Genomic DNA, 19,632 nt, shown 5'->3' with positions numbered 1-19,632 from the left:
TCCTGGAACACTTTATGTCCAAAATAGTTAATTGTTTTTTTTTTTCTTGTTCTTTTTACTTGTGAATAAAACTTGTTTAGCAAGTTACATGCACTGAAAATACGGTTTAAGCTCTTCATGTTATTCAGCCCATTTCCTTCGAATGGCTTTTCAATTTACCTGTTTGACACTTCGACTTATTAGAGATAGAACATAACCCGACGTAACCCATTCATAAGTTGCTATACTGGTCACTTAGTCACATGTTAGACAAATATTGATATAAATGCCATGTTCACTAAATATGCAGGGGTGTAATCAAGCATACATCTTGAAGTTTGACCAAGATACTACAATTCGACAAAAGTCAATTGACAGACTGGACAAGAGTTAATTTAGTCATTTTAGTGAGAACAAGAAAGAAGAGTTCATGGTGTCAAAAGGTAAAGAATCGTGTAAAGAGTATATTAAGAGTTTTTTAGCTGCAATTCTGTTAAGAGACTTGCAGGCGGATGTTAAGAAAGGATTGATGGCAGCATCAAGCTCTGTTGTTCATCATCAGCTACAAATCGAGTTTCATTACACAAAGAGTTTAAAAATGTTTTGGTATTTTTACCCTTTTTGCACCCCTTAAAGAGTATGTATGTATAGTACTCAGTATAAGAAGCCCATATGTGTCTTTCTTTTATCATAATATCTTGACGGATAAGAATCCTCTAAAGTTGTTTCAACTTTATCAGTAAAGTTGGAACAACTTGAACCATTAGATTAAAACCAATGGTCAAGATTCAAACTTGAATTTTTAATCTCAATCATTGATTTTAATCTAATGGTTCAAGTTGCTTCGTTTTTACCTATAAAGTTATAGCTACTTTAGAGGATCTCTTTGACTATGGCACATATACGAGTTTACACTTTCGACTTCTGTTATAATATAAAATGACCAACAAAAAGCTATTCATAATATTTGATTGTTGTTTAGGAATATCTTAAAAATCTTTGCAAATAAGTTAACAGTTTTATAGATTTTGTGGTCTGGCTCGAAGGAAGTTTAATTTTTTAAAACCGATTTCAATAGAAGCTTTGCTAAGCAAAAATGTGTTATATCTAAAGGGTTAGATAATATAATTATTATTTATATTTATATTATCATTATCATTATAATTAGATAATTAAACCAACAAACTTAAATACGGTTACAAGTATACTTTATCCATATACCCCTAGATTATATCATTATTAGTATTAAAATATAAGTACGTTGTTTATCCTTATCCGTATCATAATACAATAATTAAAAATAATATGTGATTTCTCCATAAAGTCAAAGTCGTTTCAAACTAGTAATTTCAACATCAACCAGATACGTACGGATGTCAACTTCTTGGTCACCCGCCATGAATCCTGTCGCTAACAGCAGAAAACGAAAGGCCCCGCCTAGTACTACCGATACCGATACTCTAACTGATGATCATCAAGTTAACAAAGATAATGGCGGTTCGGGTGGTTCTTCTTCTTTATGCTGTCCATGCTTTCATTGTCAATGTGGGTGTCATAATAATGCAAGGGCAATGGAGGCTTATGACCTTGATTCACTTCCAACCGGGTTTCGGTTTAATCCAACGGATAAAGAACTTATTAAAGACTATCTTTTGAGAAAGATCGTGAACAAGAATCTCCCCAAGAACAGGATTAATGAAGCTGATATATATGGAGATTATCACCCCAAGAATATCGTAGGTACGTACGCATTTTATATAGCCACAAATTATTGCTAGATTCATGCAAAAAGGAGATACTGATTAAATCCTGGTTAGGATTTAGTTATTTAGTTGCATGATTTTTTAGTTTTCAATAATGACTTTAGTACTTTCTTGTTTGACTTTTGACCACTGCCATGCTGGCGAGTTTTGTAGAATCTCCCAAGGTAAACATGATCCTGGCGGTCACGGAAAGGGTTTGGAAACGGGAATACCTGGTTAGGCCACGTACATGGGTCAAAGACTGACTTACTACAACAGAGAAACCTTGTTTGTTTACCAGATGGGCGGGCGGGCTGGGTTGGATTGGGTAATGGCTTAAAACGGGCAGAGGTCAAAAACTTAAAAGGATCGGCATGTTTCGCTGACAGTGATACTGATACTCAGTTTTACTCTTCAACAAAAGCAACCCAAATACACCTAATTTTTACAATCTGGGTTTTGGATTGCCGGGTCTAATTTACATGTTTACCCATTTACCCAGACTTTTTGCATGACACAAGGTCCTTTTGAAAGATTTGAGCCTATTTTTGGTTTTACTGTTAGCGTTCTTGTCTTGTGAAATTTATATATACGGTTGCTTAAGTAAAATTCTTATTAGTGAAAAAATGCCACTAAACTGCCAAAGTATCAAGTGATTTGTAGCAGTCATTATTTTCCATTAATGGTCTTTGATGCAAGTTTATATAAACAGAGAACTACCCGCAAGCTATTGAAGGTGAATGGTATTTTTTCACATCAAGAAACAGGAAGTATAAAAATGGTAAACGACCTAGCCGATCAGCTGGTTTAGGTTACTGGAAAGCTACAGGTCCTGATAAAGATATCAAGGACAACGGTACGAAAATTGGTGGGAAAAAGTCGCTGGTTTATTATGAAGGGCATCAACCACATGGGACTAAAACAGATTGGATGATGCAAGAATACGTGGTCGAAGGATATGAAAGACAACGTTTTGGTTTAGTAGACATGAAGGTTGAACACGTTGCTTGTTTACTCTTGGTTTTGTGTCTAATAATATAGTTTTATCATCTCCTGATGAAATTTGGATTTTGCAGCTTGATGACTATGTTCTATGTAAGATCTATATTAACAAGAAAGGGAGAAAGGAGTCAAAAGACGAAGTTCTTAATAATCAGCTGCCATGTGTAGCCTCCAATGATCTACTCACTGATGTCGAAAATGCAGTCAGACAAGAGGCTGGATCAGTTTCAAATCAAGATATGTATCCCCCTATTCATCATGTTGAGAACAATGTGGTTGTTCAACATCTTCAAGACTTCGATCAGACTATTCATCATGTTAGAAACAACTTGCAAGTTCCACATTCAATTGGTGAGGTCAAAAGTGGGGCCGGTGAAGTGAATGGATATGTCACTGTTTCGAACCAACAAGCTCATTTACAACACTCTAACTTGGGTATTCATCATCATGCTGACAACAATTTTCATAATCAATGCATAAATCCAAATGTCGGCGATGGAGTTATATTGGCTTATAAGCAACAGGCTCGTCCCACTATTCTCCAAGTGGAAAACAATGTGGTTGTGCAGAATTATCAAAATTTAGGATCTTTCTATGGCCAAGTGACACCCTACAATATGCCTGCCCACTCTGGACAGATGATGAACTTTCCTAGACTGAAAGGTCCATTAGAGCATCAATCTTCTCTCACACGATCCAACCATATATACACATTGCCAGATCATCCATATCTTCCACCAACACCGACGAAGTCTGCTACCCCACCGCCACGCATTGAGAATGCTCAACATCATGAGCATGGGTTTCCAGGGATGTACTCGTCAGGTTTCAATCCTAATCCACTACAGGTTGATCAAGCAGCTTTCCAAGAAGGAAATGATTGGGATGGGCTTGACACTTTTAGTAGATACATAGAACTCATGATCGCCCAAGATGGCAATCTTCTTCTTGATGATACGGGTATCCTGTCTGATGCACATGAACAATTGGTTGCTGCTGATGAATCAAACAAGCATGAAGCACCAAAAGTCGAAGAGTCTGATGAATCAAAGAATCATGAAGCACCAAAAGTCGAAGAGTCTGATGAATCAACGAATCATGAAGCACCAAAGGCCAAAGATTCTGATAAATCAGAGAAGAATGAAGCACCAAAGGTCGAAGATTCGGGCAACTGTGGTCAGTAACTTTTATTTTGCTAAATTAGATTAGTATTTGTTTTTTCGTCCTAAGAACTTATCTTTTCCTACAGTGTGAATGGTTTTCATACGTTAACATCTATGAATGAGAAGCAAAATGTACAGATGACAATGTGTGTCCATGGTTGCTTGAATAGCATAAATATCCTCTTATCAGACAATGAGACAAGTATAGATGTAGTTGAGTGTGACATGTACATCCTCAATATTAAGTTTTTTTTTCTTCCTTAAGTCGATTAAGTCTTAAACAACACCACTTTTGTTCACTGGGTCTCTCAAACATCCGCCACTTTTCGGCTCAAATTCTTGGTTTAAAGTTTCTCAACAAGTATCACTGATGTGTTTTTTGAAGAATTTTTTTTTTAGAATCAGCAGATGCCTGGTCTCTCTGTTCTACTTGGGGGCTCTCTTGGGGCTCATTGCCAACTGGTCATTGCCTATGATTCTAATATTTGGTTATTTGTATTTGAATTATTTGGGCATTTTATTTCTACAATTTGTAAAATCTTAATTCGAAAAATCTTTATTAAAATGTTAGATCTTTTTTGGCATAATGGTATATGATGGCATGATGCCAAGGAGAGGAAACAAATGTAGAGGGGATGCTACAATGATCCATTCATTTAAAGAATATGCATAGTCTGAGTTTCATGATTTGTTAAGGGATAGCCCACTGTCCACAAGTACTAAACTTTGGCAGGCATACAAAGTGAGTTATTAGACTAAATCAAAAACTAATACATCAGTAAACACGATTCTGTTTTCAAGAGCTATCCTCTAGTCTTGCAGGGTCAGGGCAATGCAAAGGGAAAATTGCATTACTGTTCTGCCTCGAGATGGTCATTGATGAAGATGTTGAATTCCCAATATCCTTGAGCGGAGATCTTACCAAGTTATACCCTTTTCGTCTCCCATCACCAGAGATTTCATTATTGCACTTTCGGTTTTCCTTCAGTCTTGAAATCAATATCTGCTTCTCCCTTGCAAGTTGTTTGCCCAATGACAACGGTTGCAGTTCTTTTTTATTTTGCTCAACTTTCTCATGTCTGTTACTACTGCTAATAACATCACATGGTCCCTTCATTCGACAACTTAACCCGTTCTTTGTCTCTCGTTCAATTTGTTTACCTAATGAAAGCATAGCTGTTTTTTTCGGGGTTGAGGCCATTTCCTTGGCTTGATCTTTTTTAAACTTTTCAAGCTCACTCTTCACAGAATCAACCTCTTTTTGAAGCTTGTTAGCCTTGGTTTCATACTCTACAGCCTTCTCTCTCCATTCTTCAACCTTAAAATAACCAAAAAAATACTTAACTTACCACAAAGTCATGGCGTATAGTAGATGGTCCACAGTTAACTATTTGATCTTTCAATTACTTTAGTAAAACTAGTCTACTAGTCTATTTGAACATCATGAACTGATTGTATATACTACAGTCAACTTCAAGTCTCATAATGTAAGTTACAAAGCAAATATATATACATTTAAGCATCAAACTTACATTGGACACAAGGGACTGCATCTCATTAGTGGAAGCAAGAGCTTGAGCCTCCCAAAAGTCCTTTGAAGTTTGAAGCTCTTCCATCTCTTGTCTCAGTTGTCCAAGCATTTGTTGCATTTGTGACCATTGTTCGGTTTCAGCCCTCACTTGCTCCACTATTCTTCTGACTAACAACTTACACCGTCCTGAGCACTTGTTAGTCTCTTGTGACCCCAATGGTTCCTGTGACCAAAAGTAGCATTGTGATTCAGAACATAAAATATACAGTAATATATGTTTGGATCACTCAAATGCTATTCCCAAATTGTGTTTATCACCTTTAAGTGGTTTGAAAATCTGTTAGACAATGACAGATGGTCAGGAAAATCAATCCGTTTTGATGTAGAAGCAGAACTAGCAGCCGAATTGTTTATGACGGATCCATACTCCCTCTCCATTCGATCTATCATTTCTTTCGACAGCCCCTCCATTTTCCTTCCAAGCGTTTCCACCTACAAATCGATATCAACAACTCATATTTTATAATCAATTCAGTCATTCAATACATAGCTTAAAGGTGTTATAAAACTTACATCAGTTGACTTATTTTGACTTTTAACATTCAAAAACAGCCCATCTTCATTGACTTCACCATTTGACTCTTTCTTCATCTCCTTATTACTGCAGTCATCATCTGTTAACCCTCCAAGCCTTTCTAACCTTCTTTGTAAACACGACGCCTTTTTATCAAAATTCTTACATTTTCGAAGCTCCTGATCTTCACTTTCGTTATAACTAGTTTGCAACTCCTCCAATTTCTCAGCTAATTCTTTAATTTCTTCCTCCAACACCACTTCCATATTCTTCCCTTCACATAGCCTCTTTTTTCTCTATTAATTAAAAAACATTAAACACTTTTACAGATTCACTCACCAAAATCCAAAAATATGCATTATCTACTTGTACATTTGAAATTCAAACCATGGATAAAAACATCATCAAAATTCACAATGGTGCATTGTCTGACAGTACATCCATAGGTAATCCAAACCAAATCAATTAAAAATCATTTTAGGAGTACTCAAAATATACTTGCAAAATAATAATTACATCAACACATTTCAATTTCAATAATTTCATAATTATTACAGTATTATATTCAATATCACATAATCACACACACACACACACACACACATATATATTAAATTAAAACTTACGGAAGCAAGATTTTGCAAAGCCGATTCAAGGGTCCGTTGAATGCGAACACGATTTTTTTCCAATTTCTTTAAAGCAAACTTCCTTTCCATTCTCAAAAAATTACACTCGGCCCGTAATATTTCCGCTTGAAACCGCCATTTCTCTTGTTCAAGCTGCCCGACTTCCTCCGTTCCTTGTCGTCGTGGTCTCTCGAAACAATTTGGTCTAAACTCTCTTTCGACACCAAACAAGTTCTCCAACTTTCCTCTATAATTATACATTTGAACCACTTCCTCCTCTGTAACACTTTTAGCCACATTGGCCCGGGCCTTCCTCCTCCTAGAGCTACTACTAGTGTAACAATGTCTTCTTGGCAGGTTAATGATTTTTGGACTAGCTGGTGCATGCCATTTTTTTACCCTCCTAATTGACGAAGCGGACGACATTAATTTATAATAATTTTATTTGGGTGATATGTGATAATATAGTTGGGTTGTAAAATGTTGTGTGTGTATATATATAAAAGGGTCAGGGCAAAAGGGGGTTTTGAATTTAATTTAATTTGTTATAGTAGCGTGCAGTGGAACCTCGTAAGAAGAAAGAACATGGATTTTGAATTGAAAGTTGTTTTACAGATATACATATGCATATAATTTTGATGATTTTATTATGTGAAGGCTTTTTGTTGTTTGTTGTTTTTTTTGTTTGGATATTTTCGAGGTGAAAATATATAATAAAATTTTAGTTAAAAAGGATACAAGTTGGTGTGTGTGTGTGAGAGAGGTAGAGTGAACACAAAAACTAAAAACGAGGAACGGGGATGCTACGGAGCCTCTTTTGCTTTAATTGTCAACACATATTTCTTGTTTATCTATTTTTCTCACACACAACTATTTAATTCATGTGCTTTTAAAAAAAAATAATAATAAAGTACAATAATAATTTTTGAAAGGTAAAAATTATAATAATAACGATATTTAAAATAGGGGGATGGGAATATAAGGCTGTCGGATATCTAAGCTTAGGTGTGGAACACTTACATATTGTTTTTTTAATCCATAAAAATCATGGGGGCCCATACATTTATTCATTAAAAAATAAATAATAAAATTTTAATATGTGAGGGTTTCCACACCTTAGCTTAGGTGTCAGACAACCTTATATTTCCTTTTCCTTTTAAAATATATATAAAACAAATTATATTAATAAATTGATTAATGGTTTAACTCATCTAATGATGACATGAGATAATTTTACCACTACTGTTTTTATACTACTTTTTTTATATTTTTTTTTATCATTAGCAATATCCAATGAATTTATAAACTTACATCCATTATGCATAAGCTTTGTAAAACTTTATGAACGAAGTAGGAAGTTTATGATTTTGACCCTTCCACATGACATGACATCATGATTCATGAACATCATCTCAATATAAAAGTTTGATTTATAAAAGCGATGCAAATGATCAGCTACACAAATGATTATTCTATAAATACTTATAAACTGATTTGCCATCCTAAATCCTAATATCAAAAGTCGATGATATATGAATTTAGTTATAAAAAAAAATTAATCTTATCATTTGATTTTTTTCATTTGTAAGGATAACAAGATTGATAAGCTAATAAGCTATTACTTTTTATGAGTATTTATTATTTACAGAGGCGGTACCAGAAAAAAATTTTAAATGGAGCAAACTTAGAAAACTTATGGAAAAAAAAATCTAAAAGGGACAAAATGTTAAAAACCTATATAAAATTTTTAAAAATTTATGAAAAAATTAAAATTACATAACAAAATTTAAATTTGGAGGGGGGTATTGGACCCCTTTAGTACCGCCCCAGATTATCTACATTTAGTCCAATAAACTTATAGCAAATTATATATCAATGCAAAATATCTTAAGTTTGAAATTTGATCATTTTGTTAGCATTTGGCCATTAAGTTAGTAAGCCGTGATGATTTAATTTTACATGCGGATTAAACAAAAAAAAAAAAAATCCTATTGGAAGCAATAAGAAAGATTCAAACTCGACCAGAAAGCACGTGATCGAAGGAAAATATATTCGCGTTTGTTAGCCGGTAATTCCAATTGATTTTGGGGAAGGTACACATCATACATTTGAACATGTAATGTAGGGGAGCCAAAATGACATTAACTCACACCACACGAGGTGCCTGTTTCGTGTGTATCTTTTATTTATTGATTTTTGATCGTTTTCTATCATATGTTCGTATTTCACTTATTTAAATACACCCATAGGCATGTTTGGTAAAAATAACTATAGCTAATAGTTGTAGCTTGTACCTGTAGCTTTTAGTTGAAACTGTAAACTGTAGTTTTTAAGTAACACTGTTAACTAGAGCTTTTATTTTTTGTAATTGTTTACTATGGTAGTTGTAGCTGCAACTTTAAGAAGATTTTGTGCGTTTTTAATGACTAAAAGCTTTATCGAAAAGCTAAAGCTCCTAAAACGCTACTTCAAGAAGCGAAAAGCTAAAGCTAGTTGCATCCAAACAAAACTTTTAACACAATAAAAACTTTTTGTTCAAAATTAAAAGCTAAAGTTCTTCAAAAGCTCTTGACAGACATAGCCCATATCGTGAATATTTGAAGGCTAAAAAGCAAACTGGAAAGGAAAGATGAGTAGGTATGAAAGAAACTACTTCAAGTAGGTGGTGCAGTTCTAGTGAAACAACGCCAATGCCCAGAGAACCATGTGCATGCCCTGTTAGCCGGCTAGGGATTTGATTGACCAATAATGTTTTCTGCTTATTTTGCTATATATTTACTCTTTACTATATCCTAAACCAACATTTAATTTGCACTCCACTTTTTAATTAATTAAATAAATAAATTTGCAGTATTGTTTATATTTATTTGCTAGCATTTACTCGTATTTCAAATTAAATCGTATTGAAAAGACAATGTCAAATTAATAGAGGATCTTTCATGTAAATTGTAATTGGTCCAATTTTCAACAAATTAGATAACAAATAATAATTTTACGATTTTTCCCAATGTATCTTTACCTACATGTTTGTAAAAATAGCTAGAATAAAACTCTAACATGAATTTTTATGCTAGTTGTAAGTAAAATAAAATAAATATTAAACTAAAATAAATAAATTTATTATATATCATAAAAACAAACGTGCATCAATATATATCATGTGCTTTATGCATCAATTAATCATGATATAAAAGTCAAGATCTTATCTTATTCGTTTTATTTTATATTTGTTTTACGATAACTAACCCTTTTATATGCTAATTAAAGAAATATCTTAAATATTAATAATCTGTAAACATTCACACAAGTTGATGCATGCATGTTGATTAGTTGTAATTTGTTACTACATATATACTGTAATATAATATTGCTTCGTATATATAGATAACAGCAAATTAATATGAACTTGTCTATAACTAATCATAAGTTAATTAGAGCAACATGAACTTGATTTAACCAGAAGACAACTTATACTCCTGTTCTTCAGTTTCTTTAGTCCCATGACTCCATGAGCATGTCGTGAAAACCATTTTTAAGCTTGACATCATTTTGTGAAACTTGAATGAGTTCATATTAATTTAGATTTAGTATTCAAGTAACATTCTCTTATAAATCGTGTGTTGTTCTATGATCATCTCATGTTCTATGAATCCTGTTGTATATATAGCACGTTACCTGCACAATGCAGTGGGTGATAGCGGCGTCAAATGGTGTAGATAATTGATGTATAAATGTTTGATTTAAAGAGGGTAGTAAAATTATTTTATAATATAAAGGACTAAATATGGAAGTTAATATTAAAAGTTGATGGTGATTTAATTCATTAAGAGTAGTTTAGTCAATTCATGTTTCTCATTTTTTTAAAATTTCAATATGAGGTTATAACTTTTATATAATTTAGAGATTAGAGATATATACAATCATGGTACTCCCGTAATGATAACCCTGTAATGCAACGAGATTAATATTTTCGTTATCTTAAATAGACCAATAAAGTACGTAACGGATAGATATATTTTTATAAGCGTTTTTTTGAATGCAACAATAAAGGCTTTAGTTAAGGTAATACAAATAGTTACACATTTATCATAAAATTTAAGGTGTAAGTTTCGATACGAAAGGTATAATATTTTTAATCACGTTGAGTACAGTCCTAACTCTAAAGGTTGATTTTATCATTTAATTTTCTATAATTAATACAAACGAGTGTTTTGTCATTTTATATCATGTTTTCCTCATTTGAAGGTATTCGAATTTCTGGACTCTTGTAACTTAGAACATAGCATTGCTGTCAGAATTTTATATAAATTAACAGTATACGAGTAGAATTATTAATCCAGGTGACATCTAATCAAGTTTCTGGATTTAAGACTCTATATTTCAATTAATATTTGAAAATATGTAACAATTAGCAGATTTATAAATATAGAGGTTTTGATATACATCAATTAATTTCAAGTGTCGTCTATTCATCAATGCATTAAAATTTCAAATGTATCAATCTCTATATAATTTGGAGACACGTATTTTATTTTAGTTAGAATTATAAACAAAGAAAACTATATTTTAATTGATAAACTGAAAGCTACGGGAGATAGATGTCACAATAATTTTATACTAGAATAAATGAATAATACATGTGCAATGTTGTTAATTCCGTTATTAAAATATAATTGTAAAAATGGAAAGTTTGGTTAAAAAGAAGACATTTTGGAGTTATTCATTATTTTCTTTTATATGAAAAAAGTAGTTTGTTTTATTAGGAGGTAAGATAATAACGGTGAATGTACAAAAATAAAATTGGAATTGGAAAGTTAATTACACAATTGACTTAGATTTAGATCTACATTATTCCTTTAAAAGGAAAAACATATTTGCCCCAAAAAATATGTAAAAGAGACTAATTTTATTTGCCACTTAACGTAATCGAGTTTCACTTTTTAAGCATACTCGTAATCAAGTGTATAATCATATTGATTGAATGATTGTTGGGAATTTGGTATGACCACTACAAACAAAAAACTTAACACAGAATATAGTCAACAATTTTTTTTCAAAAAAGAAACAAACGATATACTTTTTCGTTCAATAAGTTAAATCCACTACTACAAAATCAAGACATCGTATACAAGAATTAAAATACTCGCACTCCACTATCTATGATCTTTCACTCGTTACAAAAATCTCCCAACTTACATAATTATTTTTTCATACTATAATGAATTTATTAAAAGGGATTAGTGTCTGATAATGTAATGAACTATTCGTAATTGTTTATGTTATGTAATGACCTATTCGATTGTCTATGTAATGTAATGAACTCAGTATTCTGTTTATGTTATATAAGCTACCGGGTAACCGCTTACGTGTAACAAGTTGATGCCACGTAATTCCATGTCAAATGCCACATATATTACATACAATAGACATTATGCTATAGTTCATTACATTTTATAGACTTTTATGAATTCCAGTGTTCAGTCTTCTTCTCCGACGAGTTTTTAACAAACTTTCGGCAACTATTTTCCGACTAACACCTTTAACTGCTAAATAGTAAATCCACAATATTTTCCAACTTCAATAATAATGATGATAATAATGTTGTTTTAAAAAAGAAAGAAAAATAATAATAATAATAATAATAATAATAATAATAATAATAATAATAATAATAATAATAATAATAATAATAGGTAGTACTCTAATATCATGCATCCATCCAATTCCATCCGTTCAAATACTACTTACTATATATACAATATATACATCGTGCTGCAAATCCTAATAGGTGATAACCGAGAGTAACAGTGGTTTGGAAATGATATTTATATAAAGAATTTCGATTTCTTTTGAATCCATCTCTCCATTTACCTTCAAGATCTATATCAATAATATACCCATCCATATCTATGTATATGTCGGCCGAGAATAGTGGCGACTGAGGGTGGTGGGGGCTGGTAGCGGTGGTGGTTGGGAAAGGACAACAACAGGTTGAACCACCACCATCACGGTGGTGATGGGTAAGTGGGTAACAACGACCCAATGATTCATCTATTTCAAATCTGCGGAGATGGGAAATGGCCGTCGGAGGTGTTTCAGAATATCTCTTTCATCCCTAACTCCGTCCATCGATCCATACACCCTTGCTCCGACTCGAGTTTTTTAGTGGTTCATAGTTTGTGTGTGTGTTTTGATGTATTGATGTCTATTTGAAGCAATATTCTGCTGCTACTACTACTAGATCATATATTGGATTGTTTTGTTAATAATTTTCCTAAGTTTTGCTTTAACAAAAAATATAATTGCCACGTGTGAAAATAGAGCTGACTAAGCATCTTAAATTTGGTCAAACTTAAATAAAATCGAAGTAGTGACTGGAAACCGGTTGTTCAACCGGTAATATACATCGATTCAATCAAATAAACGAGTTCATTGCATAACATAAACACCCGAGTAAATCATTACATAACATAAACATTTGTAGATAGTTCATTACATTCTCTAGCACTAATCCCTTATTAAAACTTCAACTGACAACTACTATCTATAAGCAAGGCGCAAACATAATTTTATCTGTATACCAAAAAATATGAGATAAAAATCTAAGTCAAATTATTTTTAGTAATCACACGCAATCGGGCCTAACTACTTGACTGGTCACAGTAACTACGTGAACTTTTTTTAACTATGTTTCACGTCTTATCTTAAAAAGAACAATGTTGTATTCTTAAATTTGATTTATATAAGTACACTAATAGATCCATAACTTAGTTACTCTCAACACTTTTTTTTCTCAATATTGAAAGTTGGGAATAATGTAATAAAATTAACGAAATTTTAGACCGTTCGGTAGTATGGAATCTTTAAAATTAAATTTCGAATGACGATAATAATATAATGTTGTTAAGAACAAGAGAACACCACAAACGCCAAATTTACAAGTAAACTACTTGTTTAATACAAGACTTAGATTCTAATCTATAAGGTCAAAACCTTCAACGTCAAAATAATAAAGTACAAAAAAGATTGATCCTAACATACATATTGTAAAGTTTTTGGAATCCACAATATAACGTTTGGAATGATTATGATTTTAATACTTCAAAATATTTAAATTCAATGGGAAAATTTGTAAAAAACGAATATGCATGTATTTTTTTTATTTTTTTAGTTGAAACTTGAAATCCCCTCAAGTTACTTTCAACTTGAGAAGTCGTTAAGAGTATTTTAACCATTGAATGAAAATCAAGGACAAATCTTTAAATCTTGGCTCTTAAAAATCATTTAAGGGTCAAAATTTTCCCAACTTGATTCATGTTAACTTGAGTAAATCCTCACCCTTTTTTTTCATACGAAGTCTTTTTTTCTTTTTCTTTTTGGTATACGAGAGGTGATAGGCTGTAAAAAAAAGATACATTTTAAATTACTGTTGGTTGGAAGATATAGCTAGTTTAATTTAGGGATAATGGCACGTGAGTGTAACCAACTATAACCAAAAGGTTATTTAATGCAACCAACTACTCGACTAGCTATGTAGTGTAAACAAGTTTATTTTTTGGGTTATGCAATGTAAGCAACCGGATACAAAATAAGTTGCCGGTTACCACCTTTATTTTTATGAGATAATGACACCGGAGTATAAGCAACTATGACCAAAAGGTTATGTAATGTAACCAACTACTCGACTAGCTATATAGTGTAACCACTTTTGTTTGTTGGGTTATGTAATGTAAACAACCGGATGGGAAACAAGTTGTCGGTTACCACTTTCATTTTTATTATTTTTTAATTAAAAAAAGGGGTCACGTGTCACATATATTAAGAATACATATTTACTAATTATTTATATATAAACAATTATATTTATATGTATATATATATATACACCTCTTTTCTCTATAAATACACCACATTGATCATGGTGGCGACGGTTTTGATTTTGAAGATTCCGGCAACAAGCGACCTCTCTTTTCTACGAATCGGCGTGGTGAAACCATTTGTCTATGACGGCGAAGGAGATATTTATATATATATATATATATATATAGTGATAGATAGAAGAAGATATATTGATTGATGATGATATGGTAAATCAGGTGGGTTAATATATTTGGGTTTAAATTCTCATTGGGTTGTGTTCCATAGTCCGTGTGATGAAATGAAGAAGATAAACGAAGCAAAAGAAATGAATAATTCTATAACTTTATTTTTGTTAGTGGAATTACAAAGTTGGTTACACTACATAGCTAGTCGAGTAGTTGGTTATATTACATAACATTTTGCTCATAGTTGGTTACACTACATAACCTTTTAGTCATAGTTGGTTACACTCCGGTGCCATTATCCCTAAGTTTATTTTTGGCTTTACAAGATGGAAACTTGAAGTAGCCGGTAGCTTACATGACATAACCCAAAAAATAAAGGTAGTTACAATACATAGTTTGTCGAGTAGTTGGTTACATTATATAATCTTTTGGTTATAGTTGGTTATACTCCGGTGCTATTATCCCTTTAATTTATAAGTATGTTGAAACATTTCACTCATTGATTATAAATTGTTGGAAAAGTTTTTTTTTATAACAACAAACTTATGAACTTAATGAAATAATGAACATATTTCATTTACCAATAGCGTTCATAGTCATGGTCATCAACAACTACTCGTATTTTATAATTTTCAAAACTGAAGCAACAGTGTAATATTGGAGTATATGTTTCATGATTCATATGCAGTAAACATTTTATTTTTTTCATTTTTTTAAATTGTTGTGCTTAGATGTTGATGATCACTAATTGACCATCAGTTGTGGCTTTGAAAATTCAAACATTCCGGCTGAACAAAAAAAAATGCCCTAACTTCAACCGAATTCAAATATATAGACAACTTATTTTATAAATAATAAATTGGATTTTAAAAAAAATTTTATATATGAATAATGACATCATAAGTTTAAAATTACATACCAAAGTATACTTATTTACTTATAACACATATTTTAACATATTATACATTATATATATATAACAATTTTCAAAATTTATGTCCCATGTAAACTTATACCCCGACATGAAATCAGGTTTGTATACCTTTTAGGCCTCCTCTCATGACCATATTATAGACTTAGTTGATAGATCGCGATGATACAAAATGAATAAAATTATTTTGGAAGTCAAAGGAAAAAAAATATATATGACCGATGCTAGAGATTGAACCGTTGGGTAGGACGGAATTTTAAAATTGAAATTTCGAACAACATTATTATAATGCACGTTGTTATATAGCGGTATTATTAAAAGCAATAGAAAAAAACAAGAGGTTGTTTTTAGCATGTAAAACATCACAAACGACTAATGTTTTAACTAGTATCAGATGTCTTTTTATAAGTGTAGTATAAGCCATAAGGTTTGACTTTGCATATTATCTAAAATAAACAAATGTATGATAGTATGTTATTTTTTATATAATTCAACACAAATTTCTTCACTCGTATTTTACATTTGAAGTTAATTGTCATATAAATTATGTTAGTTTTTACTTGCTATTTCATTCTATCATTTATTTTATTTTTGTACCACATGTAATGTCGTGTCATATCAGTTAATCAATTTTAAGTCTTAAAAAAAAATCAAGATTCAAATTCTAACAATAATGTATTGTAATGGAGTTTATAGATTAACTTAGAGGTAAGATTTGCTGTTAAAAAAAGTTAATCGATTTCAAGTGGATTTAGCAATGTAAATAGCCCATTAAATTTTGAATCAAAATTAATAATTTTTAAATTTTGGTTGATTCTTACTAAATAGCTCCACTTTTTATTTATCAAAGACAATTTCAAGATTAAAGTTACCAGTCAGAAGCAAGTTTTTTCGCCCAGTCATAACACTTGGATTTCTTGTTTGATTTCATTGTGGCTCAATCTCATTTATGGGTTGTTAGTAGATGTAGGAAACTTGGTTACTCGTGAGATGAGTGGCTTACAAACCCGCTTCTTTTTATGTAACTTTGTCTCGTTCCTTGGGGGCTTAATTGCAGTCTTTGCAGTTCAAGCCTATAGAGGTACTTAGGAATTCATTGTTATTGTTTTTTCTAGATAATGTAAGTGTAACTATAACTTTATTTTGTCATTTAGTGCTTTGCTAGATGTTCTTTTATTAATATGTATGATATAAAGTTGTTTTGTATTAAAAAAAAAAGTTGCCGCATTATCTGCGTATTCTTCAAGTTACATATTATACCTATGCCATTACGTGTCAAATCATGACTTGAATCAGGCATATTGTTTAATCATCACCTTAAAAGAAAATAATCAAACTTAATTTCTCGAAGAACACTCATAAATTTGTAGCCCATTTGGACACTTGGTAAGATTTATTCCATCTATTATTCGAATACTCGTATTGCACTCGTGTTGGCTGGTTCAACCCGTTGGGGAGAGGAGTAGTAGCGAATTTGGTGGCTGGCTGGTTCACCAGTTTGGGAATGGGCTGGCTTTGAACCAGTGGATGACAGGGCAGAAAAGAGACGTTGGAACGTGTAGGGTGAGAGTGGGGCCCTCCTGTTTTGGATCGTTACCCAATTAAAAAAATCCCATAATTTCTACCTATATATACACTTTTATTTTAACCAAATAAATCACAAAACAAATACATATCTCACACACTTGGTGGGTTGTTTTTTGGTCAGTACATTACTGACAATTAGTGATTAATAACAACTTTGATTGATCGTTCAAAAAACAAAAAACAAAACAAATACATATCTCACACACTTTTACTAAAAAACATCACTTTTTACTCCCTAAAAATGGATTCCTCTTCCTCATCTTCTTCATTTTGTGTGCCGCCTGAGATATCTGACTCGTCTATGAGGAGTACTTTTGGCTTCTCATACCTTGATGACCCAACGATGCAGCCACCATTGATTAAGAGTGTTAGGTTCAGATTTACTGGACTCGCTCAAGACGTGACTACTGGAGCCCTCTGAAGATTTGTCCAGAAATTATGTGAAGACCAGTGAACAACTTACTTGTACAGGAATCTGGATTCCACCAGATTTGTTCACTGGACTTCACTCCAGTCAAGATCTTTCCACTGAAGAACATTCTCACTGAAGTCGAAGACTGAAGTCTGAAGAAAGAAGTCTGACAAATAGCGGAGCTCACTGGAAGGCTTACCAGATCTCCTGACTGGAGTCCTTGTTAGTGTTCTAGACCTTACAAGTCTGAACATTGATTACGAGGAATTGACTTTATGCCTTTACATGCCTTTACCCGGACAATCCATTTGTCTTTTGTTAAAAGCCTTACACGCATGTAAAGGTGGTTGGTTAATTAGAAGACAAGTCACTATCATGTGACTTTATTATTGTACATTAATCAATGCATTTAAGGAATTAAAGTAATTTCCTTAAATGCATGTAACCATATTTGTACGGCAAAAAGAATATTATATTTATTCTTTTTGCCTATAAATACCAAGTCACTTCCTCGTCCAAATTACATACTTTTGCAATTTGGTGCATTTGCTCAAATACTCTCGATTTAAACAGTTATACTTCACAACTTTAAGTATTTCGATCAAAGAGTTTATTTAGCAAAAATATATCACTTGTAATTCATAGGTTGTTTAGATACTTACTTTGTAATATCTTGTTCCGCAACAACCTTGTATTTTATTTAACATCAATAAATAAAATACACTTGAAAATTACATTGTGTCTCACCATTTACTTACTTACTTATCTTTATATTGCTTAAGTACGTATTACATTATATATATTTTTGCATTTATATTTATCGTAATACTAGTCCAATCTAGTGCTTACTTGAAGTTTCATACTAGTCCTATCTAGTGATTACTTGACTTGTTATTCTACACTTGTGGGTTAAATCATCGAGTGAAGAACTTCACAAAGAGTTTGATTTAGGTGTCCCTATTACCATGTACAATTTAAATTTCTAATATGTTGTTATGTACTTTTTAAATTATGTTTATGTAATGTTTAGTTTAATTTAATGAAATGTTTAAGTTTTTATTAAAAGAAAAAAAAAATGTTTGAGTAAATTAAATGAAAAGGAAAAAAATTATTTATGAGGGTTGAGAACATGATAAATGTCATGGAAAATGGTTAGAGAGAGTTAGTTAAAATGTTGAAAAGATAAAATGAGTTGAAGAGATGTGATTGGTGGGATTTAAAAGAGTTTAAGAATTTTTTCAAATGATAAGTACTAAACTAATGTTCAAAAAATAAAATAAAAATGATAAGTACTTAAATCTATTTACTAAAATCAAGACACCAACTACGAGGTTAATTGTTAATCTAACATTTTCATTACCACTCCGTTACCTATGTAAGCTAAAAAAATAGAATTCTTCTTAATTCTCATTGTCCTTACAAGTTACAATGCAACCTTTAAGAGAAAAACAACTTACTTATGGTATTTATTAACTTAATAATTAAGGCCGGGAGCCGGGATGAGTACTCTAGGGGGTCGGGTATCCCGACCACGATCGGGCACACCGCCGCTACCCTTTGGCTACGAGTCGGGTAAAGCATTTCGGGTAGCATTTCGATTAACTTTGCCGAGTGTTGGGTTCAATTTTTTGAACGTTGGAAATGTGGTCCCCCTCAATATTAATAAGTTTGACCGTTTCATAAGGCCAAAAAAAAAGGGAGAAGAAGAAGTTGCAGGCGACTTAGCCGAAGAAAAGCTAAAAACATATATACATACTGTATATAATAATTGCAAAGTTTTCATAAAGGCCCCTGAACTATTGTTATATTTATGAGTTTTACATGCGTAGTTTGAAAAGTTTATTTTTTTTACCCTGAACTGTTATTATTCATTATTTTTATAAGTCCCAACTATTGCTAGATGGGTGCTGAAGACACCTCTATGTCAATGGTGAGTGAACTTTGCAACACAATCAATTAATCTGGATATGACCAGGTTAGATTGATTGTGTACCAGGTTAACTGGAGTTAATATATAAAGGTGACAGAATGTGTAAGTAA

At 32.1% G+C, this 19,632-nt stretch overlaps 2 protein-coding genes across 2 annotated transcripts; one reads left to right on the top strand and one right to left on the bottom strand.

The window, feature by feature from the left end:
- The first annotated feature begins 1,352 nt into the window (after nucleotides 1–1,352).
- Nucleotides 1,353–3,907, top strand: LOC122595049 (NAC domain-containing protein 30-like). Its single transcript, XM_043767332.1, has 3 exons — nucleotides 1,353–1,719; nucleotides 2,434–2,714; nucleotides 2,798–3,907. The coding sequence occupies exons 1-3, from the start codon at nucleotides 1,353–1,355 to the stop codon at nucleotides 3,905–3,907; spliced, it is 1,758 nt and encodes a 585-aa protein (XP_043623267.1).
- A 606-nt stretch (nucleotides 3,908–4,513) lies between these two features.
- LOC122595038 (myosin heavy chain, embryonic smooth muscle isoform) lies at nucleotides 4,514–7,043 on the bottom strand. Its single transcript, XM_043767319.1, has 5 exons — nucleotides 6,618–7,043; nucleotides 5,991–6,287; nucleotides 5,736–5,909; nucleotides 5,419–5,640; nucleotides 4,514–5,204 (listed from the first exon to the last, which is right to left on the bottom strand). Exons 1-5 carry the CDS (start codon nucleotides 7,041–7,043, stop codon nucleotides 4,683–4,685), a joined length of 1,641 nt encoding a protein of 546 aa, XP_043623254.1. The 3' UTR covers nucleotides 4,514–4,682.
- Between the last annotated feature and the right edge of the window lie 12,589 nt (nucleotides 7,044–19,632).

The sequence above is a fragment of the Erigeron canadensis genome, chromosome 1 (assembly GCF_010389155.1).
Source record: "Erigeron canadensis isolate Cc75 chromosome 1, C_canadensis_v1, whole genome shotgun sequence".
In the NCBI taxonomy this organism is placed as follows: domain Eukaryota; kingdom Viridiplantae; phylum Streptophyta; class Magnoliopsida; order Asterales; family Asteraceae; genus Erigeron; species Erigeron canadensis.
Note: the sequence above shows the minus strand (reverse complement) of the source record. Positions and strands in the feature narration are given on the sequence as shown.